Source organism: Trichoderma evansii (genome assembly GCF_050947405.1).
Source record: "Trichoderma evansii strain SZMC 28006 chromosome Unknown GGI43scaffold_4, whole genome shotgun sequence".
Taxonomy (NCBI): Eukaryota; Fungi; Ascomycota; class Sordariomycetes; order Hypocreales; family Hypocreaceae; genus Trichoderma; species Trichoderma evansii.
Window position 1 is genome coordinate 1,810,670 of NW_028145202.1, and position 24,099 is coordinate 1,834,768.

The 24,099-nt window shown below is 46.2% G+C and overlaps 9 protein-coding genes across 9 annotated transcripts; 6 read left to right on the top strand and 3 right to left on the bottom strand.

Moving 5' to 3' along the window:
* Positions 1–650: 650 nt before the first annotated feature.
* On the top strand, positions 651–2,087 carry GGI43DRAFT_381422 (putative serine esterase-domain-containing protein; the record flags this gene model as incomplete). Its single annotated transcript, XM_083203122.1, has 3 exons — positions 651–707; positions 766–1,065; positions 1,128–2,087. 3 exons carry the CDS (start codon positions 651–653, stop codon positions 2,085–2,087), a joined length of 1,317 nt encoding a protein of 438 aa, XP_083063573.1.
* Positions 2,088–2,745: 658 nt separating this feature from the next.
* GGI43DRAFT_298745 (PRELI-like family domain-containing protein) lies at positions 2,746–3,763 on the top strand. The gene has a single exon (XM_083201497.1). It carries the CDS (start codon positions 2,963–2,965, stop codon positions 3,671–3,673), a length of 711 nt encoding a protein of 236 aa, XP_083063574.1. The 5' UTR covers positions 2,746–2,962; the 3' UTR covers positions 3,674–3,763.
* Positions 3,764–5,456: 1,693 nt separating this feature from the next.
* On the top strand, positions 5,457–6,252 carry GGI43DRAFT_398731 (uncharacterized protein). The gene is made up of 4 exons (XM_083205249.1): positions 5,457–5,577; positions 5,644–5,738; positions 5,805–5,876; positions 5,950–6,252. Exons 1-4 carry the CDS (start codon positions 5,506–5,508, stop codon positions 6,062–6,064), a joined length of 354 nt encoding a protein of 117 aa, XP_083063575.1. The 5' UTR covers positions 5,457–5,505; the 3' UTR covers positions 6,065–6,252.
* Positions 6,253–6,313: 61 nt separating this feature from the next.
* On the bottom strand, positions 6,314–7,586 carry GGI43DRAFT_298803 (tyrosine protein phosphatase LTP1). Its single transcript, XM_083201499.1, has 3 exons — positions 7,056–7,586; positions 6,900–6,991; positions 6,314–6,818 (listed from the first exon to the last, which is right to left on the bottom strand). The coding sequence occupies exons 1-3, from the start codon at positions 7,456–7,458 to the stop codon at positions 6,564–6,566; spliced, it is 750 nt and encodes a 249-aa protein (XP_083063576.1). The 5' UTR covers positions 7,459–7,586; the 3' UTR covers positions 6,314–6,563.
* A 1,303-nt stretch (positions 7,587–8,889) lies between these two features.
* GGI43DRAFT_298792 (mitogen-activated serine/threonine-protein kinase SLT2) lies at positions 8,890–10,831 on the top strand. Its single transcript, XM_083201498.1, has 5 exons — positions 8,890–9,273; positions 9,396–9,528; positions 9,633–9,699; positions 9,794–10,108; positions 10,178–10,831. Exons 1-5 carry the CDS (start codon positions 9,161–9,163, stop codon positions 10,789–10,791), a joined length of 1,242 nt encoding a protein of 413 aa, XP_083063577.1. The 5' UTR covers positions 8,890–9,160; the 3' UTR covers positions 10,792–10,831.
* A 697-nt stretch (positions 10,832–11,528) lies between these two features.
* GGI43DRAFT_398735 (uncharacterized protein) lies at positions 11,529–13,424 on the bottom strand. The gene is made up of 2 exons (XM_083205250.1): positions 12,605–13,424; positions 11,529–12,513 (listed from the first exon to the last, which is right to left on the bottom strand). Exons 1-2 carry the CDS (start codon positions 12,723–12,725, stop codon positions 11,867–11,869), a joined length of 768 nt encoding a protein of 255 aa, XP_083063578.1. The 5' UTR covers positions 12,726–13,424; the 3' UTR covers positions 11,529–11,866.
* Positions 13,425–15,881: 2,457 nt separating this feature from the next.
* Positions 15,882–17,170, bottom strand: GGI43DRAFT_298865 (EGFR-like transmembrane domain-containing protein). Its single transcript, XM_083201500.1, has one exon. The coding sequence runs from the start codon at positions 16,818–16,820 to the stop codon at positions 16,272–16,274; it is 549 nt and encodes a 182-aa protein (XP_083063579.1). The 5' UTR covers positions 16,821–17,170; the 3' UTR covers positions 15,882–16,271.
* Positions 17,171–17,459: 289 nt separating this feature from the next.
* On the top strand, positions 17,460–18,950 carry GGI43DRAFT_398740 (trimeric LpxA-like protein). Its single transcript, XM_083205251.1, has 2 exons — positions 17,460–17,696; positions 17,779–18,950. Exons 1-2 carry the CDS (start codon positions 17,658–17,660, stop codon positions 18,337–18,339), a joined length of 600 nt encoding a protein of 199 aa, XP_083063580.1. The 5' UTR covers positions 17,460–17,657; the 3' UTR covers positions 18,340–18,950.
* Positions 18,951–21,719: 2,769 nt separating this feature from the next.
* GGI43DRAFT_298884 (NmrA/HSCARG family protein) lies at positions 21,720–22,964 on the top strand. The gene is made up of 2 exons (XM_083201501.1): positions 21,720–21,857; positions 21,911–22,964. The coding sequence occupies exons 1-2, from the start codon at positions 21,788–21,790 to the stop codon at positions 22,870–22,872; spliced, it is 1,032 nt and encodes a 343-aa protein (XP_083063581.1). The 5' UTR covers positions 21,720–21,787; the 3' UTR covers positions 22,873–22,964.
* The last annotated feature ends 1,135 nt before the right edge of the window (positions 22,965–24,099 follow it).

Below are 24,099 nucleotides of genomic sequence, written 5' to 3' on the forward strand. Positions count from 1 at the left end.
GCAGCAGTTCTTGTTTTATAGCGCTACTCTATTTTACTCTTGTACATGTGATAGCGTATGCCCAAAGATATAAAGACATGTACCTGCACGTACTATTTTGCTATTACCCAGCGACAACCAACGGCCGATATTACTTATCGAGAGAATATGAAGTTTTAAGCTTAGCAGTATACCAGGATAGATTCTTATTTTCAACTGTTTCCAGCTCCGCACTCGAAATCTCCCTGGCAAAAATATTACCTCGGTTTCCAGGGTAAGAACCCTGAAGAACACTCAGCTCGATATAGTGAGTTGGTCAAACTCTGAATGCATATTCATGTTGATAGCAGATTCTAATTATAATTTCATCATTATGAAACCCTTTGAACTCATTGAAACCATGGTCATGACCTTTCCGTTGCCAAGTCTCTTACTCCTTTGACAGCTTATATATAGCACCGACAAGGCCATGGTGTGGATATCAGCCCACCCCCTAGCGCTCCGGTAAATACGGCCCGCGAGCGATTACGCATCCTCTTTCAACGTGCCTCGGACATGACCTACGTAATGCGTGTAAACGCCTATTCCGACCCCTTTCGCCTATATAGCCTCTGTTGCAGCAAATGTCTGCTCGCTTGGCCGGCTCAAGACTTCTAGGTGCAGCGCTCACCATGGATTTTGCCGGCGGAAGCAACAAGGCGGACCACCTCTGTGTCCTGGTTCATGGAGTGAGTTTTTGAACAGTCTCTTAAATCCATCTGTCTGGCTAACTTGGGCCTTGAAAAGCTATGGGGAAATCCCAACCACATGAACAACATTGCCAAGACACTCCGAGCTCAACACTCCCCCGACGACCTCTATCTTTTACTGGCCAAGCGGAACAGCGGCAGTTTCACGTACGACGGCATCGAGCTTGGTGGCGAGCGAGTCTGCGCCGAGATTATAGAAGAGCTTAAGACCATTGAGAAAAATGGCGGCAAGATTAGGAAACTGAGTGTTGTAGGATACTCTCTCGGCGGGCTGGTATCGCGATATGCAGTCGGCCTGCTGTACGCAAAGGGCATTTTGGACTCGGTCGAGTGCATGGTAGGCATACAACTACCCTCTAAGTTACGAGAGAAGGGCTGGATCATGACTAACAAGAGTAGAACTTTACAACTTTTGCTTCGCCGCATCTGGGTGTACGTACTCCCCTCAAAGGATGGCATAATCACATATGGAATGTGCTAGGCGCGAGAACATTGTCAATGTCGGGGAGCCAACTATTCACCATTGACAAGTTTCGAGATACCGGCCGTCCTCTCCTATCTGTCATGGCCGACCCGCAGTCTATTTTCATGCTGGGGTTGCAAAAGTTTAGAAGGCATACGCTATACAGCAACATTGTGAATGACCGAAGTGCGGTTTACTATACAACTTGTATAGAAAAGACTGATCCATACAAGGAGATTGATCGGATCAAGGTCAACTTTCTCAAAGATAAAGAGGGCGTTCTATTGGATGCTGCGCATCCCTTCTCTCCGCGACCCAAAGTTCCGGCGCCAATTACTATTTCATCGTTGACCGAAATGGGTGTGCGATGGCTGAGAGGAATCCCGTTTATGGTCACAGTGTCGGTTCTGGTGCCTATTGGCGTGGTGGCCTATCTCATCAATTCAGTTTTTCAAACCATACGAAGCACCAAGCGCATCAAGCTACATGAAGGTGGCCTTGCGGGCATCGACATCAGGGAGTACCGGGTCCCAATCCTGATCAAGGAGTTTCGTGAAGAGGTCGAACACGTCTATGAGGCCCTGAACAACTCGCAGCATCAAGAATATTTGGCAGACGAAGACGAAGATGAAGAGACGGGCATGAATGCGGAAGATAGAAGCACAATGGCGAGAGAGAGGAGAATGTCCATCCCTACGCAGCCAACGCTGGCCTTGGCACCAATCCAGTTCGAGATGATTCGATCACTAAACTCACTCAAATGGAGGAAATACCCTGTTTGGATTCAAAATGATCGACACACGCATGCGGCCGTCATTGTGCGTTTTGAGAAGAAGACATTTAACGAGGGCTGGGTGATTCTGCGACATTATGCGGGTGAAGAATTCCTGCTATAGTCTTGCTTTTTAGAGAAGGATGGTAGCATTGCTGAGCGGGGTTGCGGAACAGCGGCTATAGCGGTGATAATTCGCCGATGTGTACGATATTTTCTGGGGATTTCCCCTCTTTGCTCTGGGTCATTTATCATATATACGGGCTTATATTAGTTGCTTGTACGAGGTAGCACAGACATACAGCAGCTCGTACAGCAGAGGAACGACATGGCATGGATGCCAGTTAATGGAACATAGATTAGTGCTTAGCAGTCCAACGCAACCCGGCGGCCGCATGGTCGGGGGTGTGATTGGACCTCGAATATATTGGGTTTTGCCACATCACCCGCGTAAGGCAAACCATCCTGCTGGACGATGTGACGGCGTCGTGAACAAATGGCGCTGTAATGCAGCGAGCTATGGTGGGGTCGCAAGTGCCCGGAGCTTAGCCAGCTGCTCTGCATGGCCAAAAGGCCGGTCACGTGAAGCTGCCACCCCGGATTAGGCTCGCTGCAGCCAGTTTTCCCCTCACCGGTGGCCAATCACAGCCCCGCCAACCGCGTGCTTATAGCCGGCAAAAAAGTTGATGCTCGTGCCACTGACTTTCGCCGTCAGTCGATTTCATTTCCTCGACCAGAGGCTTTGGAAGCGCCTGCTCCCCTTTTCTTCTGCTGTGTGCTGTATTGTTTCTCTCTTTTTACTTGTCACTGCTGTTGTCTGATTCACGAGCTGTATGGAATGCGCGGATGCCGGCTTAGCGAATTGAAGTCGAATTATCGAGGGTTCTGACAAGGGAGCGTTCAGCCTTTGACGTCTTCGACCACTGAGTCTCCGCAAGGGCAGCATACAAAAAACAATCAATTCTCTCGTGGCCAATTACGACTGTAACATTATTCACAATGGTTCTCACACACTCCACCAACCACACCTACTCTCATCCTTTCCCGACCGTCACCCTCGCCTACTTCCTGCGATACTCTTCTCCTCAGCTCAACCCGTTTGCCGCCCATGTCTTGAGCACCGACACCATCTCCAGCTATGTCGACCCGAAAACTCAGCGTCTATACACCACTCGCATTCACCTGAAGAAGAGCCGCATGCCTAGCGCAGTATATAAACTACTTCCCGCCAGCGTTTCTGGAGGCGGCTCTGGTGAAAAGGCCTCGTATATCCTCGAGACCAGCGTTGTGGACATCAAGGAAGGATGGATGAAGACGGAAAGTCGCAACCTCAATTTCACCGGTGTGCTGTCGGTGGTTGAGAAGCAACACTTCAAGGTGCCGAGCACACCCGAAGCGGTTGCTCGGAATGAGACGGATGTCAATTCCAGCGTCTCGTTCAAATCACGACTCGGAGAGAAAATCAGAGGAAAGCTTGGCCAAGCCCAGGAGAGTAGCGGCGGCGGCTGGCTACCTGGGTTACTCGGAGGTCTCGGCGCAAAGGGCATTCAACGAAGCATTGAGAGCCTTGCCTCCACCAAGACCATCGACCAGCTCAGCAAGAGCCGCGATGGCATGCGACTTGTCCTCGAGCGCCTCCGTAATGGAGGTGTCATTGGAGTCATGGAGAAGCTCCGCCAAGAGCGCCAGAGACAAACCATGACCATGTAACAATACCACAACTGTAACAAGAAAAAATGAAAAACGACGAAACAAACAACAAGGAGCGGTGTGCCGAGCTGGATGAAACCGCCGGAACGGGCTGGATATCGCTCACAACGCACAGCAAGCTTTCATGATAACGGATCTCTCTGTACCCCTACATTGTATACTACCACTCTTCATTTCCTTCAACCCTTAGCAAGGCGCTGTATGGCTTTTATTTGATTTATTGGCGTTATTGGGACCGCAAAAATGGCTGCGGTGGAGCCAAAGTGCTGGCTTGCCGAGGAAGAAGAAAAATTTCTTTGCGTTACGAAGTCACGCATGAGGAAGATAGTGTGACATCCCCTCTCTTGCATTGAGTCAAGATATTCTTATGGAAAAAGGAATAAAATTATCAATATGAAAAATTCCTCGGACTCCTGAACACCTGAAGTGACGTTACCTGTCTTAAGTGAACTGTACTCTTCGAGACTTGAATCTGTAAGGAGTTGATATGAACTCTCTACCTGCGTAAGTACGTAACTCATAGTATTGAACATTTTAGGATAAGTACTATAGGCCGGCTCGAGCTAAGCTGTCGATCCGGGCTGATCAATTCAGCTGTGCCTGATCAGCTTGGGTGTGAAGCGGACGATCTTCCAGTTTGACGTCTCACAAATAAGTTCACAGTCCATCGAGATTAAAAATATGCACGAGAGAGAGTTGGTGCAGCAACATGGTTGTATACTACTTTGAGCCTCCATTTTCCAAGTCTACATCCTGCCAAGCGCCCCCCGTTGAACAACTCACCGCTTATGGCGTACAAAATGCATAGATGTCTAAGATGAATCAAGTATACGATGAAGGTGACAGCGTTGGCCTATGAATTGGCAACAGCAAGGCATGCTCTCATTCCTGCTCATCGTATGTCACTAACGCCTTGTAGAGCTTGGATTTCATTCGTGAAATCTTCCGACATCATCCGCGTCATAGGTATGTGACTGCTCAACTCAACTGCGAACCAACGAGGTGATGGATGGTTTCGTACGTAGGCGTTTGAGCGATGAAAAATACAGCATCCTTCTTGATATATACCCCTCGGTCCAACCTTGGATAACGCTCACTTGATCTTGCTGGCAACTCCCAAACAATCCCTACCTTTCTGTCAAGTACATTTTATAACAGTCACAATGCATCTATCTACGCTGCTTCCGTGCTTGATAGCCATGATATCGACTGCAGTCAATGCACAAGACGCAGTTAAGGGAAACTGGGATATTAGAGCTGACTAATACAAGTGTCTATCTTGTTTACATTGGGATAACTCTTACTCAGATCACATTATAGTCATATAACGCTATGCTTCATTCTGCCGTGTTTCACTATAGTATGCATGTCTCTTGAAGAGAGGCTAAGCTTTTGAACTGTAGATTACACCTTATATTATCTAAGTTTTGTAAGTGATTAAGCCTCAAAAGAGATTCAACAAATAAAATTTCTTTCAGCCCTCCATAACAGAATGATGAACCGAGAAAGAAAGATTTGAGATTCTGAATAGAGAAAAGTTAGCTTTACGTATACTGATCGCTTTTTTCTTCTATTTTTCATATTTCTCCCTTATCTGACTAGCTGAATACCCCTTTTTTGTTTACTTGCTTAAGGCAAGGATACTATAATGCAAGGGAATCAAAGAGCGGAACACCAAACTACTGATATTACTCATGAACTGAGATGCAAATAGGTGTTCTGAAAAGTATAAAGAACACGAAAGACGATCTCAAAAAAAAAAAAAAAAAAAAAAGTAAACAATATCACAAAAACTTCTCTGTCTGTCAAACATATATCTCAAAACATTCACAATGCACCCATCTACGCTGCTCCTGGGCGCTATAGCCATGGTATCGACTGTTAATGCTAAAGAACCAACTGATGTAAAACTTACTTTTATGTGCCTTTCATTTCCCTGGTTATTACTCTTTCCTGACAAAGCGATGTAGGTACATGTGGTGCTATATACTGGGCCGCGCCTCGGTGGGAACAGCTGGGACTTCGCTGGCAATCCCTATGTTTGCAAGAAAGTTGGCAATGCTGTGTATGTACCTCTTCTACTCAGCTACTATTTTTCCAGAGTATAATAATGAGCTAATGGATTGAAAAGATATCACGATGTGATATCAGCATCTTTAGAATACCATAGCCCACCCAAAGGCTTCTACTGTCGCCTCTACAGGTAAGAAGACGATTTTTGAATGCGATGCTCACTGTCTTCTTCCTGGCTGGCTAACCATTGTATTTTTTTCAAGCTCGGATGACTGTGCCCAGTCAACTTGGACTGGGGCTCAACTTACATCCACTCTGCCAAAACTTCTAGCGATTTTCAGGTCTGAAGTCGGATCGATCAAATGTGGCATTTTCTAAATGGCGTCTTATCAGGATGCGGAGATTTGAGGGTCATAGTCTGTGAAGGATTGCAGTCCGATCATGTTTTCAAGCGTTGCCTTACATTGTCATGGGCCTAATAACACTGGCCTTTAATATATAGCATCTAAGCTGCGATTATTGACTTCAAGTGCGCTTGATCTTCAAACAGACTGTGAACACTTGTATTACCAATGGCTCCTTTTCTCATTATATTGAATGTGAATTTCTAAATTAAAGACCAGTGTCTTGCTGTATCATCTACAAAACCATTTATCCCCCAAAATGCTTTGTGTATATCTAGGCATATTAATAACTTGTATAGTATAATCCGCGTATCCCAGGTAACAAAGTGTTGGGTATCAAATCCCGCCATTTCCCATCTACTCCGATTGTCATTTCACAAAGGAAAAAACAGGGTAATTTACCCATGCATGCGCACATACACCATCTCACCCCCTTTTCTTGATCTCTATTTCGTTCGGTAGTTTTATAACCCTTACTCGCCCACCACGTCTTGTAGAAAGTTCTTGGCAAAGCGTGAACATTGCTCAAATGCCTTGTCAAAGCCATCCTGGCCACCGTAATAGGGGTCGCTAACCACTTCTGGCTTCTTCGTGCCGCTGTAGTCGCCATAGAGCATCACCTTGGCCTTTGAGTCTTTATTCTCACGCTTGAGGCGTTCGAGGTCTGAGAGGTTGGAGAGGTCCATGGCAAAGATGTAGTCGAACCTATCAAAGTCGCTTCGCGTAATCTAGTCACGGTTATCTATCAGCTATTCCGTCGCATGACTCGGATATTGAAAGTCGTATAGTGAGAGCAAAGGCCAACTTACGCGGCGCGCGTCATGATCATAGTCGAAGATGTCATGCTTCTCTAGCGTTTCCAGTGTTCGGTCATCCGGTGCTTCGCCTGCATGATACGCAGCTGCAGGGACATGGTCAGCGTGTCGTCCAACACCTCGAACCACTTTTTGTTGGCCGTTACAAACCTGTTCCGCAGGAATCAATGTCTCCAATCTTGTCCTTATACTGCGGCTGCGCCGCCATGTGCCTGAATATTCCCTCTGCCATCGTCGACCGGCAAATGTTGCCCAAACATACGAATAGAACCGATACGGGTTGGCCGGGCAAGTGGGCTTGTCTCTGCACCACCGCCGCCTGTTGCGCCGCGGTCAAGGACGCCGTTCGGTTTGGTCGCACTGGAAACATTGGAACGATTTGGTAATTGAGCTCGAAATGGCGCATAAATGAAATACAAACGAATAAGGAAAGAAAGGGGAGCGTTTCGTCAATGAGAGTGTAGATGTAAGAAGTAGGTCGAGGTTGGCACGTCAATTGGTAATAACAGCCATGTAAACCGTCTATCCCTACATGGAATACTGCACCCCACATACGGAGTTCTGCTGGTGGAAAGGCGCTGGCGAGCGGTGGATTAAATTACCGAGCATTACCCTGCGCCTGAAGAAGCTACCATTCTCCCCTTTCCACTGATGGACAATCTCATTGGTTCTGATCCTGGATACAGGAGGGATGATAGATGACGAGCTGATATATGGGAACATGCACGGGCACTCGGGCAATACTCCATGTAGGAACTGTCACAGCGTATGTAGACATATTTATAGCGGCGATTGGCCTACTGCTCCCACTAGCCCTTGTCTTGTCTAAGACAGGGCGATGCGATAGTGTTGATGTGCCGGTCTGGGATGCGGGTCTCGGGAGTGGCTGCGGTCGAGCGAATGGGCCAGCCTGGGTAATTGACAAGGACAAGGGCAATGCAGAGGAGATGCATAAGGCCAATGCAGTTTTGACTTTGGAATAATACAGCTGGATTAGTAGCTGGGTACGACTGAGTTATGAGTGATACAAGGCCAATATTAGAGCGTAATCTATGTCGTATTGCTTCAACGAGAGCCCTAATTGCTAGTATATGTACCTTTGGATATACGAAGAACTTACGGAGACTCTGTAGCCTGTTTTTTTCTTCTTCGCGCTGGCCGCCGCTGCCGCTCGTTTCGGCCCACTCCACAGGGCTGGCTGTTGGCAGACACCACCAACCTGGAGGCGCGTGAGCCATCAACACTTCACGGTTAAGATACACGATGAGGTCTTTTGACCAGACTTTGGTATCAGACTTTTTCTTCAATACCCCGCCAATATGGTGTTACATCAGACTCTAGCCTCATGGTTGGGTAGATGCGGCTTACCTGAAAAGAGCAAGGGCTGCTAACGTAGCAGTGCTACCTTCATAGCACTATCTATAGCCAAGATTACCTACGCGATGTCATGAAGCATGTGACGACTCTCCACAAAGCTGACACAGTGAAAAGCTTGAAGCTTGGTTGACATGGAGTCAAGAGCCCTAGCGGATGATGATTCTTCCCAGCTACTCACCCGTGTACAAGAGCCTCAATTTCAGCCTCTTGTCTTGCAAAACGCGCCAAGAGGAGGAAGAGGGTACTTCATATATCAGACCTGATTGCGCGCGGCTAGTGATGCCATCACACCTCGAGTGCTCGCTGCGATTGGCTGCCGCGCTGGGCTCGACGTGATTGTTGGTTCTCTGCCGTCGTATCCATATTATCCACCTCCAGGACACAGCGCTAGTGCCGTCAAGCTGATGTTTGTCTGGACGTTGCCATAGGCTCTGCTGAGCTTCGTATTACGGCGCAGCCAACCACGGCTCGCGCTGCCAGCCAGTATGCCTAATGGAGTATGTATGTGCATGTATGTAGTTTCAATTTTCTTCAGACGACGCCTGGCCGCGTCTCACTTGATCACGCTGATACTTGAAGATCCTTTTTCCACCCGATTGAATTTCTCTCTCACACTCTCTTCCCTTTTTTTTCTTCTCATTGTCTACGTCGTGACACTGCTATCGCTTGTCCTTCTTAGTTTTGGCCTCGGGATAGTGCCCTGCGTTTCAGTCGATCCAGCCTTCGGCTCCTCAGAACAAGCTCCCGACAGCACTGTACAGCCCCCCTGAAAGCTCCAGCCCACAGCGGCTCAGCGCAAATATAAACCCCTCTTCTCCCCCACATCCGCCTCGAGAAATCTAAGGCCACCTCACGCAACAACACCCAAAAACGCAGTCATGGCGGATCTCCAAGGACGCAAAGTATTCAAGGTCTTCAACCAGGACTTTGTGGTCGATGAGCGCTACACAGTCACAAAGGAGCTCGGCCAGGGAGCATATGGCATTGTCTGGTGAGTTGCCAGCGCTAGCACCCCGCATAGTATATCTGCTGCTATGTTGTCTCCCCACCGCTACCATTGTGATCAATTTTTTGCTAACGAAAAGCTCCCCATTGGGAGCAACGTGATAACAGCGCTGCGGTAAACGGACAGACGAACGAGGGCGTCGCTATCAAAAAGGTCACCAATGTTTTCAGCAAGAAGATTCTCGCCAAGCGCGCTCTGCGCGAGATCAAGCTGCTGCAGCACTTCCGTGGTCATCGCAACGTGAGTGACAACCCGGCCCGTCGAGCAATATTTTGAATAAATCAGCGATTACGACTCCGCGACCGAATATCTACATGAAGACTGACGCCTATGGGGTCTATTAGATAACATGTCTCTATGATATGGACATTCCGCGACCTGACAACTTCAACGAGACATACCTCTATGAGGGTTAGTATCACCGAAGCGAGCGCACAGGACAGTCTCCTACGGAGGCTGGGCATTTTGATTAAACAATGGCCACATGACTAACTTTCCAACATAGAACTGATGGAGTGTGACTTGGCGGCTATCATCCGTTCCGGCCAGCCACTTACAGATGCTCACTTCCAGTCCTTTATTTACCAGATCCTCTGCGGTCTCAAGTACATCCATTCCGCCAATGTTCTCCACCGAGATTTGAAGCCCGGAAATTTACTTGTGAATGCCGACTGTGAGCTGAAAATCTGTGATTTCGGCCTTGCTCGTGGCTTCTCTGTCGATCCCGAGGAGAATGCCGGGTATATGACTGAGTATGTTGCCACGAGATGGTACCGTGCACCTGAGATTATGTTGAGCTTCCAAAGCTACACGAAAGCCAGTATGTGGATTCTTATCACAGACTTCAAGGATTACTCTTGTGATGTGTGAATGCTAATGAGAATTATAGTTGATGTATGGTCTGTGGGCTGCATTCTTGCCGAGCTCCTGGGAGGCCGACCATTCTTCAAGGGCCGAGATTATGTTGACCAACTTAACCAAATTCTGCACATCCTCGGAACACCGAATGAAGAAACCCTCCGCCGCATCGGATCGCCCCGTGCTCAGGAATACGTCCGCAACCTACCATTTATGCCCAAGAAGCCCTTCCCATCTCTGTTTCCTGACGCTAACCCCGACGCTCTCGATCTTCTCGACAAAATGCTTGCATTTGATCCTTCGCAGCGTATCAGCGTCGAACAGGCGCTCGAGCACCCCTACCTTCACATTTGGCACGATGCGTCTGATGAGCCGGATTGCCCTACGACTTTCAACTTCGATTTCGAAGTGGTTGAAGATGTTGGCGAAATGCGTAAGATGATTTTGGATGAAGTTCTGCTTTTCCGACAGCTTGTGCGGACAGCCCCTGCTGCTGGTGGCCAGGCCGCCGCTCAGCAGATACAAGTCCCAATGCCCCAGGCTGGCGGCCAATGGACGGCCGAAGACCCGCGGCCACAGGAATACATGGGCCACGCCAACGGGCTTGAGCAAGATCTTCAAGCAGGAATGGACGTTAGGAGATAAATCCGTTGAAAACAATGAAATAACAGTTTAGCATGCATGTCTATTGGTGTTTGATACAAGAGCTATGAAGAAGTCTATGTTAAAGGCTATACACATTACCCATGACTTTACAGCGGGACAGAAAAGCGAAAATACAACAAAGAGGAGTTACTTTACTAGGAAGCCAGTTTCCCGATGTTGGGAACGGTATTAGGCCAGCGAAAATGCGTACATTAAAATGGAGCGAAACTTGGGACGAACACTGGATACTATACAATCTACAATACACTCTCCATAGCGCACCCATAATTTTCTGAATGATTAAAACGCCTTCTGTACTAACTTGTCCTTGTGCCTACTCTTTGTTGACAACTAACTCTGTTCCCTTTTTTTTTAGTGCTGATTTCAACAGGCGAGGCTGACTTCTAGGAGTTCACAACTAGCCGGCAACACTATGCCATACTCCAACGATTACCTATGTAGTGTAAAAAAAGACAGGAGCTTGGGGACATTACAGAGCACAATGTGTGAGAAATTAAATAATCTAGCCTTCAGTCTTGTGGCGTACGTTATTAAACTGGCAATGCTACCCAGGTCCTCGTAAGATTTTAAAGCGAACAACGGGGGGGCTGAACCAAGCCTGGTTGCGAATTAGCGAATCAGCTGGTTAGCGGCGGATTTGAGCAGCCTTAATCACCAATTACCAATGATACATATTTTTGGACCTGAGGAAATGTTTTCTGGAAACAGTAGAAGGATTGACAATAAGGCCAAGCTAAGTATATTCTCTTCTAACAGAAAATCTATGCGCAAAATAACTCCTAAAACGACCGGAACTATGCAAGTGAGGTAGGAACCTCTCCCAAGAAACAACTCATGTATACATTTGCTTGCCTAAAACTTTCTTATTGGTGCCCAATAGTCGCCCTGTTTTACCAATAAGAACTCCTCCCAAGATAATTATAAATCGCCAAAAAAGAAGAAAGCCACTTTATCCAATTCCAAGCCCTCGTCTAATCTCTTTTGAATCAGAAAGGTATAAAAATATGAGAATTAGAAATTAAAGAAAAATAGAAAAAAAGGATTCAAGAGCCGCTTATTTGGGGCCGTAGAACCAGTACTGAGCAGCGTAGCTGGTGCTGTCCTGGCCAGCAGCCTGAGCGCAGCCGTGAGAGTTTCCACCAGCAGTCTCGACACGGTAGACGAGAGTAGAACCACGAGAGTTTGCGTTTCCGTCGAGGGCCAACCAGGCAACGGCGCCGGTGCCAGCTGGGCCGGGGTCAGCGCTGCCGGGAGCCGGCTCGGAAGCCTTCTTGGCGGCCACGACGTTGATGTTTCCACGCTGCAGGATGAAAGTAGGAGCGCCGTCAGAGTTGAAGAAGTGGTGGCCCAGGAAGGGGATGTTGCCGTACTCGCCCAGGTCGAGGGGAGCAGCGCGGGTGAAGGGACGCTTGAGAGAGGCACCGGGGCCTTCGATGCTGACTCGGCCGACGGTAGAGTCGTTGAAGTGCAGGGGGATCTTGTTGTGGTTGAGGGCGAAGGCGGGCAGCTGGTTGAACTTTTCGATGGTGAGCGCCTTGTCGCTGGATTCGGGGTAGAGGAGGCTGATGTCGTAGAACATGGCGAGGGCACCGGTGGAGACGGCGGTGGCGCCGACTGAAGCACAGGTGTAGTTCTGGATACCGAGGCCGAGGGCGATGACCTTGAGCTCGAGGTTGTCAGGCACGGGAGGGAGTTCAGCGGCTGTGAATAGATAATTAGCATGTTGTGGTACAATATATAAGAAAACAATCTTATAGGTGAAAAGAGTATGAGTGAATTGGAGAAAACTTACCGCCGCCAGTGGTGGGCAGAGGAGGGTCGGGCATAGGAGAACGGCAGGTAACGTCTCTCTCTACGGGAGTGCCGAGAGCCAGAGCCATAGAGGCGAGGAGAAGAAGAGATTTGCTGAGCATCTTGTTGATCGTAAGATGGATGAGTAGTAGTGGTGTAATTCGAAGTGTAGAGCCGGAGGAGGAAGCTGTATGTATACAAGCCTTGGGAAGAAGCTGAGTTGAACTAGAGAGTTGTCAACCCAAGAAGCCGGGGAAGCTCAGGATAGTTATAAGCAGGGCGAGCTGGCAGGAAACGACCCTAGCACCTCATGCCATGCAGACCATAAGCTAAAAAAGGCCGAACGAGAGCAGAAAATAGAAATAGAAATCGGACTAAGCAGAAACCACTTTCTCACGCCCCCCATGAGGGTGTGGTCGAACAGCACCGCCAGCGCAGCGAGTAGAAGGGCCAGGGTATCCGCTTGGGCGCTTAGAGCGGCGGGTTGCAGTAGTGCGGTCTGTGTACTACAATTAGTACGAGGACTTATATTAGTAGTACGAGGACTTGTTTTAATACGATTACTTATTTTAATGTGAGGACTTGTATTGGGATCCGGCAGAGATTAATTTTAATGACGCTGGGTTTGCTTGATCCAAGGTGAAGCTCCAGTCATTTGGAGCCTCAAAGGGCTGAGTCGATGGAGCGGCTAGATGAGATCCCGCTTGTGCATAGATCACAAACAATGGAAATAGCTAGGCTTCTTGGCTGCATGCAAGGGCTAGGATGTAGGTATAGCAAGAAGAAGAGAGAGAATGGTGTGTGGCTGGACAGTTCACGGCGAGAATGTATTACAGAGACACCCTTTTCTTCAATCCTTTTCCCTGGGGGCGTTTTTGGTCTCTCGGTCTCGGCTGGCTGCATCCGGATCAACAGAGGCCCCAGTTCCAATCCCACTCTTCTCAGCTTGTGTCTAAGGCGTCAGCTACTGAAGATTTTGTGCGACCAGACCGGGTTTGCGGAAATCTGTAGCAATCAAATAAAACATATTTGCCTCCCCTTTCTCCCTTTTTCTCCTTCATTCGTGGTTGTGCGATCGGTGTCGCCATATTGAGGCGAGGATCGCTTGCTGGTTTTCTGTAGCACTCGGCCTGTGTGAGACGCATTCCTTGGCGGCGGCAATAGAGTGTCTAACACCACCTACGATGCTGCAATGTACCGCTTATGACCCATTCTCTATTGTATTGCGTAAATTCCTCCTGTTTGTTTGTGTGCTATTGTTATGACCGGATTACAAGAATCAAACCTCCCGGCAATTTGCATCTCCGGCATTGGTCACTACCCACCGGCGATCGCTACAGTATATTTAGCATCTTGGAGCTACAGCTATTGTTGTCATGGGATTGAGGTCATAGCAGCGGCCTTTGGGCCCAAGTTTTCTGGGAGCGTTGAAAATAGAATGCTGACCGAGGTGAGGGCTGGATTTAGCGTTGGGGGGAAACATCCCAACTTGGCTGTTGTGGTCAGAGAAAAAGGGGTGAGAGTTTTCTAATCGCTTCCTTTTCGCTTCCTCATCCTCCTTAATGTTTATGATGATCTGAGATATAGTTTCCCTATCCCAGAGCTCTCTATCTCGCGTATATCGTACATGCATCCAAGTCGAATCCTACAAACCACGGCTTCCGCATTTTACTGCTAGTAAGAGCTAGAACAAACACGCCCCCAGCAGCAAACAAAATATCCCTGTTAGGTCGCGCTTGGTTGGGAGGGGTGCAGGGCTTAGCCAGGCCATTGGCCGCTTAGCGACAGGGCAGGCTTTTTCTGCTGGACTGGCCACATGAATTTTTTCCAGCCTTGCGCCTTTCTAGCCTAGACTCCTCCAGCCACTGATTCCAAAACAGTCTTGGCGTTTGGGTGAGATTTTGATTATGAGAACGGAAAGTCTGATACCCGCGGCACAGCCACATGGCATTAGGAACTTGAGGTAGTCTAAATAGAGGTCCTGTTTTCTTGGGGAACGATTGCTGGTTGGACATTTGTGACGTGATGGTTCTTGGCTATCTACACGGCGATGTAGCGTAATTATACCGACACGAGTATGAGGACAAGATTGAACGCAACCTATACTCAGATATTCAATATTTTTCAGCCGATATAGGCATGTAATATTCTGCTTACTCGTTACCGTTGCATCGAGCTGCCGTGCTTAGGTCTTTAATCTTCCCTGTGTCTGCTTCATGCTTGCTCAAGTAGCTTGCGGGCCATCCGGTGCTGCCACCACACACGAGGCTCCTCATCCACCGCAAATTTATCCGGATCAAATCCTACCCGATCAGATGTTACGCTACTTTACTTGCAGTCTTAGCATGCAGTATTGCCCAGAGTTTTGCTGCCAACGTGAATAGATCGCGGAGTCCCAGCAGACCGTTTGGCGATCCTGGTGCCCACCACGCTCGCTATTTTTAGTCGCACCACGAAATATGGGCCTCTTTGGCTTATAAACCCCCCATTCAATGTCTTTAGTCTCCACCTGTCAGCGGACGGTGTCTTGAGCCGGCGAGATAGACGAGAAACGACGAACGAAAGCGGGCCCCCAAAGTGAAGATGTGCATTATCTAATGTCGGTATTTCTCCGCAGTAGGTTCGTCGCTGACACTGATTCCAGAAGCGTATTTGTATTGTGAATACATTTTCGGTAGATCTGAAGTCTGTTTCCTATCAAAGTATGCTATGAGCAAGCTACTTCCTGGGCCAAGTTAGTCCTCAATCCTGTGAATATACGCCAGTGTCAAAGCTACCTAGCGCACAAGGTTCTCATCCTCCTCATCCTTCAACTAGGCGATTTAGTCTATGCAATCCCCTTTTCTTCATTATATGGCATCTAAATCCTGTAATAATTAGCCTGTTGCAAGTTGGATCAATTAATTTGACCGTTTATTACAATGGCCTGATTTCTGTTGGCTTCTAAGGACACACCCAAATGACTTGACGTCGAAACGACAGTGACCACAGTGACCCATGACCCGACCACAACGACACACATGTGTCTTGATTGAAACATCCTATGGCTATACTAGATCAATAGTAAAAGATTTTTTACCTGGCTTTCGAACCAGGTCGAACATGGCCAACAAGTTGAGATTGACTACCGCAAGTCTGCCTTGAAGAAGCGCCGCGAGTATGAAACCACGGGCGGCCACATGGCCGGCGTGGCTCTGCTAGGCGATTTTTAGCCGCTCTCTGGGCTGAAAATTATTTGTTCAATACATGTATGTCAATACATGTATGTTAACCACGAAGAAAATATGTGTTGGTGTAATTGTTAGTTACTAAACGGTTGGACTGTTTGAATAGACTCATAATCTGTGCGCTTCTGACATTGCAGAAGCTACTGACAAATATCTAAAATTAGTCGTAGCTTTATGAAGTATACACTTGTCTAAATCCGACTATTACACATTATTTTCATCTTTTGTGGCAATACTTGATCTGTCTTAGTTTGCTATTATTCATTAATTCCCCGACTCTGCTCATGAAGCTGCGTGCGCTGCCGTATTGATACCTTGATAGAGCATGTCTCTCATATATCCGTATTTCTTTCTCCTGGCATTGGCGATGTTTTGGTCATGAGACCCAATTTTGAAACATCTCTGGCGCCCGAATGTATCTCCTTCAAAGACTTCTGTATTTTAACATGGCGAAATCACCAATGAAGACGAGTCATCATCCGGCTTTCCTCCATTCTTCGACACTACAAACACCTTTCGAGGAGTCACTGGACGTATCTCGTCATCGTCCATAGCCGTCTGGAATGCAGTATTGCTTGCTGGCATCTTTTCCCGCTGCCGGCTCGACATTTGCTGAGCAGGCAGCTCTGACATTGGAGGATTTGGGTTGCTTGGTATTGACGTAGAACCTTGATTGGCTTTGGCGCGTTTATTCGACCTCCGCTTCTTAAAACGATATATAAGCACTCCAGCAACGAAAATCACGATACATCCCGCAAGGGCTATGCCAATTTGAAACAATGCCGTAAGTCTCGGATTTGAGCCTCCTACTGGAATCGTTGGAGCGAACGGCTGATTTGTTGGTGCTGGAGGGGTAACATATGTGAAGACTTGAGCTGTCACTGCTTGAGTTGTGGACTCAGCTGGTGGTGGTGGAAGTTGAGTATATTCCTTTGTCGGGGTTGCCCGAGGCTCTAGTGAGTTAACTGTAAGAGTTGGTTGAAGTCGCATGACTGCGTTATTATCAAATATTGCCCTAGATTGTATGTGAATTATATCCAGGCAGGATTTCCTTCATGATATGAAGCATCCTTGATATGGAGAAGACAGCATATATAGCGATTCTTGATTGAATGCATGTTGGTCGCAGTGCGAAAAAATTCATTCGAATAATCTCGCGGTTAAACTGACAAGAGGTATTTCCCGGGGTAGCCTGACTCATATCTATCATCAGTCGAGACACAACCAACACAGTACTCGTTAGCCTGCTTTGTTGCCTGCAAACGAGGTTGCAGATACCCCTCGCTTCGAACCGAATAGGACTAAGTAGGAGAACAAAAGGGCCCAAGCATTAGACTAAATAGATTGCAGATTTTCTAACCATGTGAAATATGCAAAGAAACTGGTTTGGGGTAGAATAAGCCATACTATATTTGGTTGTTGGCCGAGAGTCTTTGCACCCAAATTCGAAAGGATTCACATGCCTAGGTATATCATAAATTACCACACCTGATCAGAACTTGATCAGCACTTATACATGAATTATGCAGCTAACGGCTCTAAATAGCCGAAAAATAATAGATCTATAGATCGCTAAATAAATTGGCAAAAAGGAAAGCGATATTAAATTTTCATCTGTGAGTTGCGCACGTCAAGAGGTGAAGCCGAGTCTCGCGATTTGCTGATATAAGTCAAGTGGTGTTTTAGGTGGCCATAGCTCAAGCTCCAGCCGCCCCCACCAAATCTTCATCTTCCAAAGCCGAGCTCGATCCACGCTTCAATCGATCTTCAGCCTCCACCACCATCCCGCAAACACCATCCCGCAAACACCAGCTTCACAACATAAAGATGTCGCGCCGCCCAGCAAAAGGAGATTATATCGAAACCGTAAGAAAGCACATGGATCTTCTTTGGCCAGAAACCGTACACACTGGACGCGACGGCTAATCAATATCCTTCTGTTTACTAGGACACCGGTAACAAGGTCTCTCGCAAGGCCGTCCTCGTCGGTACGCAGAACATTATGCTGGGCGGCAAGACCGTCATCCAGCCCGAAGTCATGATACGAGGCGACCTCGTCCGCACAGCACAAGCGCAGCCGCCATCTGGCGGAAGCGCCGCTCCACCAAATACCACCGCCGTTGCCATCGGTCGATATTGCTTTCTGGCCCGTACTGTGCTGCTTCGGCCGCCTGGTCGAATCTACAAGGGTGTCTTTACATACATGCCGCTGAGGATTGGCGACCACGTATTTATCGGACAGGGAACCGTGGTACAAGCCGCGAGCATAGGCAATCATGTGTACATTGGAAAGGGCTGCGTGATCAACGAATTTGCCATTATCAAGGACTACGTCAAGGTCTTGGACGGCACTATTGTTCCCGCGAATATGGTCATTCCGAGCTTTTCCATCGTCGCTGGCCAGCCTGGGCGTGTTGTGGGAGAACTACCTGATGGTGCGCACGAAGAATTCGAGCTGAGAGACTTGTATAAAACGGTCGGTAACAATCCGCAACCCGCGGCGGCTTGAATGAATCCACATTATCATGGACGGCAATTTACCGATCAAAGATAGAGCATTTATCACTCATGGAGCATCTCGTTGGATGTCCGAAAAGGATATATCGAGGGACATTACGGCGGGGAATATAATCCACATAGGAAACGCCTATACGCATAGCTTTTCGGCTCCGCGGAGTATAGCACGGCACTCTGATTGGCGGCTTTTTTAACACTCCAGGGTCGTCAGCCCTCAGCAATACGTCTTCCCGTATAGCAGATGGATTACTATTATCAACAATAGTCACTGGTTCGACTGACTGGATGACACCCTGTCAGCCATAAGAGGCCCGAGAACCGATCCGACGCATATCCGACGTCAAAAGCAGAATTTACGGAAAAGAAGCAGGGCACTTCGGAACACAACACCACCCGCACGGAAATACTACTAATACGAAATCATATATCGCCCTCGCTCTTCGTAAGAGTAGTAGTGGCAAGGTTGGTAAGGGGGGCACTCTACTAGTCATGCAAGCTTAATTATATGATTATTAAACGTAAACCCAACCCCCGAGAAGAAAATAGATCTATTTGCTAGTCTTGAGGTTACAATAGTTCTCTAATACACTGCTTTTATTGCAATATTTCGCGCATTTGTCATCAGAGACAGTGACTTCACAGCCTCTAATCCTTCCAAATAAAATAGAAACGGCATTATTTGCTAATCTTTCGATTTATAAATTCGAAAAGATGAACAAATCTTTAGCGGCGCCTCAGATGTCCCGGTCGCCTTTTCAACTTGTCTCTTTTCTCTCATGACGTTTGAAAAAGCGAAGTGAGCTGCCCTGGTAATCAAGAGCCAAATACATGGGTTTAGCTGTTGAGGGTATTATTTAAACCATCATTCGCCAGGCAGTGAGTAGTGTATCATGGTTTTACTTCACTTCTCGTCCTCATATCACCAGTTGCTACCTCCGCTAGGCTCAACAGTGTTGCCAGTCATTAGCCAGTCAGTGTTTTCTTATCAACTAATTTGAACACGCTTTTGCCATTATTATAATATTATAGTAAAATACTTCTAAGTCAAACCATGATGATAAATATCTCTAATGGTGGCCGATTTTGCCGGTTACGGCCTTCCAGTGACTTTTGAGAAGCAACCACGACCCCTTCGAAGGATTAGTTAGTTAAGTTACTGAGGATAGTCATACTATGAGTGTTTAAGTAAATGAATGGCTGGCTAGAGTTACTGGGTATGCCTAGATTTCAATAGCCAAAAGCTATTCCTTCTCAATATCGACTGTTGGCAGCCGCGATTTCACCACATTGGTTGGACTACACTGTTTCAATTACACCTTTCTATATATTCCGTTGTGCAAATATTGCTACTTTCCCAGTCTCCTTCATCATAACAAGTGAGGACTCCGTCGGCATAGGAAAGGCAATCATCTAGTGATAGCCAGACGCCAATTGCAAATCATTCAATACAATCTTAGGGAAGGAGCTCTGAACTCACTAAGGTCCAAAGCTGTGTGATAATAATCTCCGTTACGAAGACAGAAACAGTGCAGTGTCGATCCATTCTCAAGTGAACACGAATTGCAGGTTCCCGCAAACCGGCCGCTAATCTTAATGAGTATTTGTTCAAGGGTAAATGATATTCGCAACTTACAATTTCTGACACTGAGAGGTATTAGTATTAAACTATGTCTTAAAACATGGCGGGATGAAAAACAATCTTACCTTCAATTGTCCATGATTGTTTCCAAGGCAGTTATGGAGATTGATATAAACGGCTTGATGTTCCCAATTTCCGGTTTTACAATCTGCTTTGAGTATTGCTGGGACTGATGAAAGATATATTTTTGCACGAATCCGTAAAACCCGCAAGGACATGAGTACCCAGGGGAAGTATGGGTAGCAAGAATGAAGAGAATCTCATGGTCTTAGCTTTCAAGATCTGTAATTACTTGTTTGTTTTGTACTTGAATTGGTTGTCAAATGCGCACCAAGGTCGAGGGAGACCCCACCCCTTTAAATACATCGAATCGTGCAATGCGTAATGTATTAGTAGACGCTCAAGCGCCTCTATTGGAATGCTACTCTTGGTCATACCTTCAAGGCAATATAAAACATTGTCTTTCTTCCAAGTAATATAAGATGCTGTCACCCCCTTTTTCTTTTTGTTGGTATGGTGTAAACACTATCTTTCTCTTGGTGTAACATCAGACCCTGCCATTTTCTGATATAATATAAGATACAATTATATTGCTAATAGACATAACTGTAACATTATTACGTTGTCTTGCAGTCTCCTGCCTCTGGCCACTCCCGTTATGTAGGTTACTTACAGCTATGTCAGTGACTTGTTGCCCTGACCGTAGCAGCATTCGGCAAACATATAGTGTTACCGATAGGTTATTCTGATGCTTTATGAGCCTTGAGGTGCTTAGTCTATCAGGATTTTAGCAACATGGAAGTACCTTCATCCAGTGTAAAGTATCCGTGACTTGTATTTCTCAGGAGAGGGCAAGTTCCTCGGCAGTAAATTATGCACAGAACAATACATGTACATATATCAAAACTAAACAAAGAAAGTTGGCTTATCCTATCAACCGAGGCTTATTCTCAAGATCCAAGTGCAATCCCGTTAATAATTACAAGCATTTCTAATATTGTGTACTTGGTTGTTTAATAAAATGTATACAAACAGAGCCATTGTCATGCGATTCTGCCCAGGAGTTGGTAGACGAATTCTCTAGTTGGTGGCGATTAGCGCTTGGTAAGAATAACCTTTACCGAGCTTTACTTAAAGTGTTTTCGTTTAAACGAATGAAATTCACATTGCTGCATTGAAGGCGTCGCTTAGTTATACGAGCTATTGCCTTGCTCATGTTGCTGGTTGTTTTATCTACAAGCCCCCTCATATTATTACATCATTATACCTTACGTCAATGTTGCAACCTCGCTTCTAAGTCTCTTCCATTAGTGTCTATTTCGCAGTGGTAACAATTCCCTTCACTGGCACTTATGGCGCTAAAGGCGAACCGTTATACGTTAATTATTTCAACCTTAAAACCTTTATGAGGTATAAAGTTTAGAAGGATTTTATGATTACTGATCAGTACTGCAGCCTAGCCTCATTGATTCACTTTCAAGGGTCCAAGGTTTTGTGATTACTGATCAGTAATTCGGCAATGCAGTCGACGAAGACTATCGCGAGAGCTGATTAATTGGAGATTTAGAATCGCTTAGGATTTCATGGTTCTGGATTTTCTATGCTTGGCAGATACGTCACGTAGGCGCTCTTCTGGGAGGAAACGTGACAAATTGAAGAAATTTCACATGTGTATATATATCCATATCAAGTCGTTGTTATCCAAAACATTCTCCAACATTATCAACTATTTATATCAATCTGTTCACTAAGACTCAATTCGTTCCACTTCTTAAAGTAAAGAAATTCAAAAGTATAAGCCATGTCGACTACCCAGGAAACCGTGTTAGTTATTGGTGGTACAGGCGCTCAAGGAGTACCTGTCGTCAAAGGTATATCAACCACTCCCTTCTATTCATATTACGATTGCTAACCTTTTCACTAGCATTGGCATCGGGTCAAAAATATGCTGTGCGCGTTATCACAAGAAATACCTCCTCGAAGGATGCCATTGAACTGGCATCGATTCCTGGAGTGACTCTCTTTGAAGGAAGTTCTTACGATGAACCAACTCTTCGTCAGGCGTTTAAAGGCGTCCAGTATGTCTTTGCCAATACCAATGGTTTTGCTATTGGAGAAATGGCAGAGATATATTGGGGCATTCGGATATATGAACTTTCTCGGGAATTTGGAATCAAGCATCTCATATATGCAGCTCTCGAATATGCTACAAAACTTGGAGATTTCGATTCCAAATACCGCTGTGGCCATGTGGACGGCAAGGCCAAGGTTGCAGATTATATTTCTGCCCAGCCAACGACTCCTATGGCTTGGACCGTCCTAACTTCGTGTTTGTACATGGAAGGACTCTCTGAGTTCTTGCAGCCTTTCCCTGATCCTCAGGATCCAGACACGCTTGTCTTCGCTGCACCTTTGGGAGAAGGAAAATTGCCTCTCATCTATCTCGAAGACTATGGCCTTTACGCTAGATGGATTCTCGACACACCATCCAAGAGCAACGGTATCCAATTGCATGTTGCCACAGAAGATATCGCTTGGAAAGATCTTGCGGCTGATTTTACAGCGGTCACTGGCCGAAAAGCTGTATACAAGTCCCTCACATTGGACGAATACTTCAAACTCCCAGTTTTTGCGGACCCGGATATGATCATGGGCCATTCCACCAATAAGGAGAATCCCACTCTATTCACTTTCCGTGAGAACTTCTCCGGCTTTTGGAATATGTGGAGGGACGATTTGACCAAAAGGGATTATAAGTTGTTGGATGAGATTTTGCCTAACAGAGTGAAGAGTGTGAAGGAATGGATGGAGAAAACTGGATATGTCGCAAAGCCAACATCTATTCTCAAAGATTACCGGGATGGCAATGGAAGTTTCAAGGCTTAAGATGCCAATACTTTTAGTCTTGTGCATCAACGGTTAATGACAAACATTGGTTTACGGCCGAAAAATAAATTGTATCACAAACAGTCTTTCATTTACAATAGTTTGCTAGTAATGAATTATTATATATACATTATAGAGAATTTATTAATAAATGCAGTTATCCAAGTTCAAAATAAACCCCAAAGGCTGGTGTGATAAAGGGCTATACCCTAGTCAGTTCAATAGCTGGATCGGATAAAGACATCTAAAAGCAATAAAATCTAGCCAACTTGTCCAAATCAAGTTCAATCAAAGCAGATCGCTTAGATCACTAAATGGTAATGAAATTCAAGAGAAAGTTCCACATTGATGACAAGGAAAGTCACCGATTACAAGTATATAAACCATTAATGGTTCTTTGGAAGATGGATGAAATCCTTCTTCATAGGACGACTCTCAATCATACGAATAATCAAGATAAAGACTCAACACTAATATCATCAAGCTCAAATCATAACACTAGTCTTTTGCAAAAGAACCGTCACCATCGCGAAGTGAACTATAATAACTTATGCTCTAGTAAGGCAGCCTTGCATTAGCTCCTCATAGAAGCGTGCCAATAGAAGCTCGAGCAAATCCGTTGAATGTATAGCTTATAGAAAACCCCTATACTGACTGAGCTTTGTCACGTATAGTGGATTAGTATGACCGAAGGGGATTAAAAACAACCGGCAGCAACTGCCAAACTCGGCTGGTTCGAGGAAACCAAGGAATAAGGCCAGAGCCAAGCCAGAATTAAACTAGATCAGAGAGACTAAAGATATGTGGCAAAGGGGGAAGAGGAGCTGCAAAAGAAGCCTTTGACTAAACCGAGTCAGTGGAGAGCATGAATTCATTCAGTTATATAATTATACCGAATAGCTGACGGAGATAACAAAAGAAGAACAATGTGACTGTAATGGGTGGTTTATCTCTCTATACACAGGAGTTTATAACATTAATATTTTTCATTTTTCATTTAATATTTTTCTCTTTCATATCATCGTTTTAAGAATAATTTTGTTTGTTTTTTTATTTACTTGGCTACTGACGTATACCACTGGCCCAGAACTGGGAATGAGCAGCTACTAGGAAAACAATTCTCTGCTGCGCCTCTATATAAGTACTATTGACAAAAAGACCCCGTCGGCCTTTTCGGGCTACACGTGTTTACTGAGCCCCTAGAGTCCAAGCCTATTTGCGCAATTT

Bases quoted from the DNA above. Each gene is read 5' to 3' on its own strand.
- GGI43DRAFT_298884 (XM_083201501.1), top strand. From the start codon at position 21,788: ATGTCGACTACCCAGGAAACCGTGTTAGTTATTGGTGGTACAGGCGCT. The intron at 21,858-21,910 runs GTATATCAACCA...CCTTTTCACTAG, and splicing joins AGGAGTACCTGTCGTCAAAG to CATTGGCATCGGGTCAAAAA.
- GGI43DRAFT_298803 (XM_083201499.1), bottom strand. From the start codon at position 7,458: ATGTGGGGTGCAGTATTCCATGTAGGGATAGACGGTTTACATGGCTGT. The intron at 6,992-7,055 runs GTTTGTAACGGC...ATGTCCCTGCAG, and splicing joins CATTGATTCCTGCGGAACAG to CTGCGTATCATGCAGGCGAA. The intron at 6,819-6,899 runs GTAAGTTGGCCT...AACCGTGACTAG, and splicing joins ATGATCATGACGCGCGCCGC to ATTACGCGAAGCGACTTTGA.
- GGI43DRAFT_398740 (XM_083205251.1), top strand. From the start codon at position 17,658: ATGTCGCGCCGCCCAGCAAAAGGAGATTATATCGAAACC. The intron at 17,697-17,778 runs GTAAGAAAGCAC...TCTGTTTACTAG, and splicing joins AAGGAGATTATATCGAAACC to GACACCGGTAACAAGGTCTC.
- GGI43DRAFT_298745 (XM_083201497.1), top strand. From the start codon at position 2,963: ATGGTTCTCACACACTCCACCAACCACACCTACTCTCATCCTTTCCCG.
- GGI43DRAFT_398735 (XM_083205250.1), bottom strand. From the start codon at position 12,725: ATGCTCAGCAAATCTCTTCTTCTCCTCGCCTCTATGGCTCTGGCTCTC. The intron at 12,514-12,604 runs GTAAGTTTTCTC...ATCTATTCACAG, and splicing joins TCTGCCCACCACTGGCGGCG to CCGCTGAACTCCCTCCCGTG.
- GGI43DRAFT_298865 (XM_083201500.1), bottom strand. From the start codon at position 16,820: ATGCGACTTCAACCAACTCTTACAGTTAACTCACTAGAGCCTCGGGCA.
- GGI43DRAFT_398731 (XM_083205249.1), top strand. From the start codon at position 5,506: ATGCACCCATCTACGCTGCTCCTGGGCGCTATAGCCATGGTATCGACT. The intron at 5,578-5,643 runs GTAAAACTTACT...AAAGCGATGTAG, and splicing joins ATGCTAAAGAACCAACTGAT to GTACATGTGGTGCTATATAC. The intron at 5,877-5,949 runs GTAAGAAGACGA...ATTTTTTTCAAG, and splicing joins TTCTACTGTCGCCTCTACAG to CTCGGATGACTGTGCCCAGT.
- GGI43DRAFT_298792 (XM_083201498.1), top strand. From the start codon at position 9,161: ATGGCGGATCTCCAAGGACGCAAAGTATTCAAGGTCTTCAACCAGGAC. The intron at 9,529-9,632 runs GTGAGTGACAAC...GGGGTCTATTAG, and splicing joins ACTTCCGTGGTCATCGCAAC to ATAACATGTCTCTATGATAT. The intron at 10,109-10,177 runs GTATGTGGATTC...TGAGAATTATAG, and splicing joins CCAAAGCTACACGAAAGCCA to TTGATGTATGGTCTGTGGGC.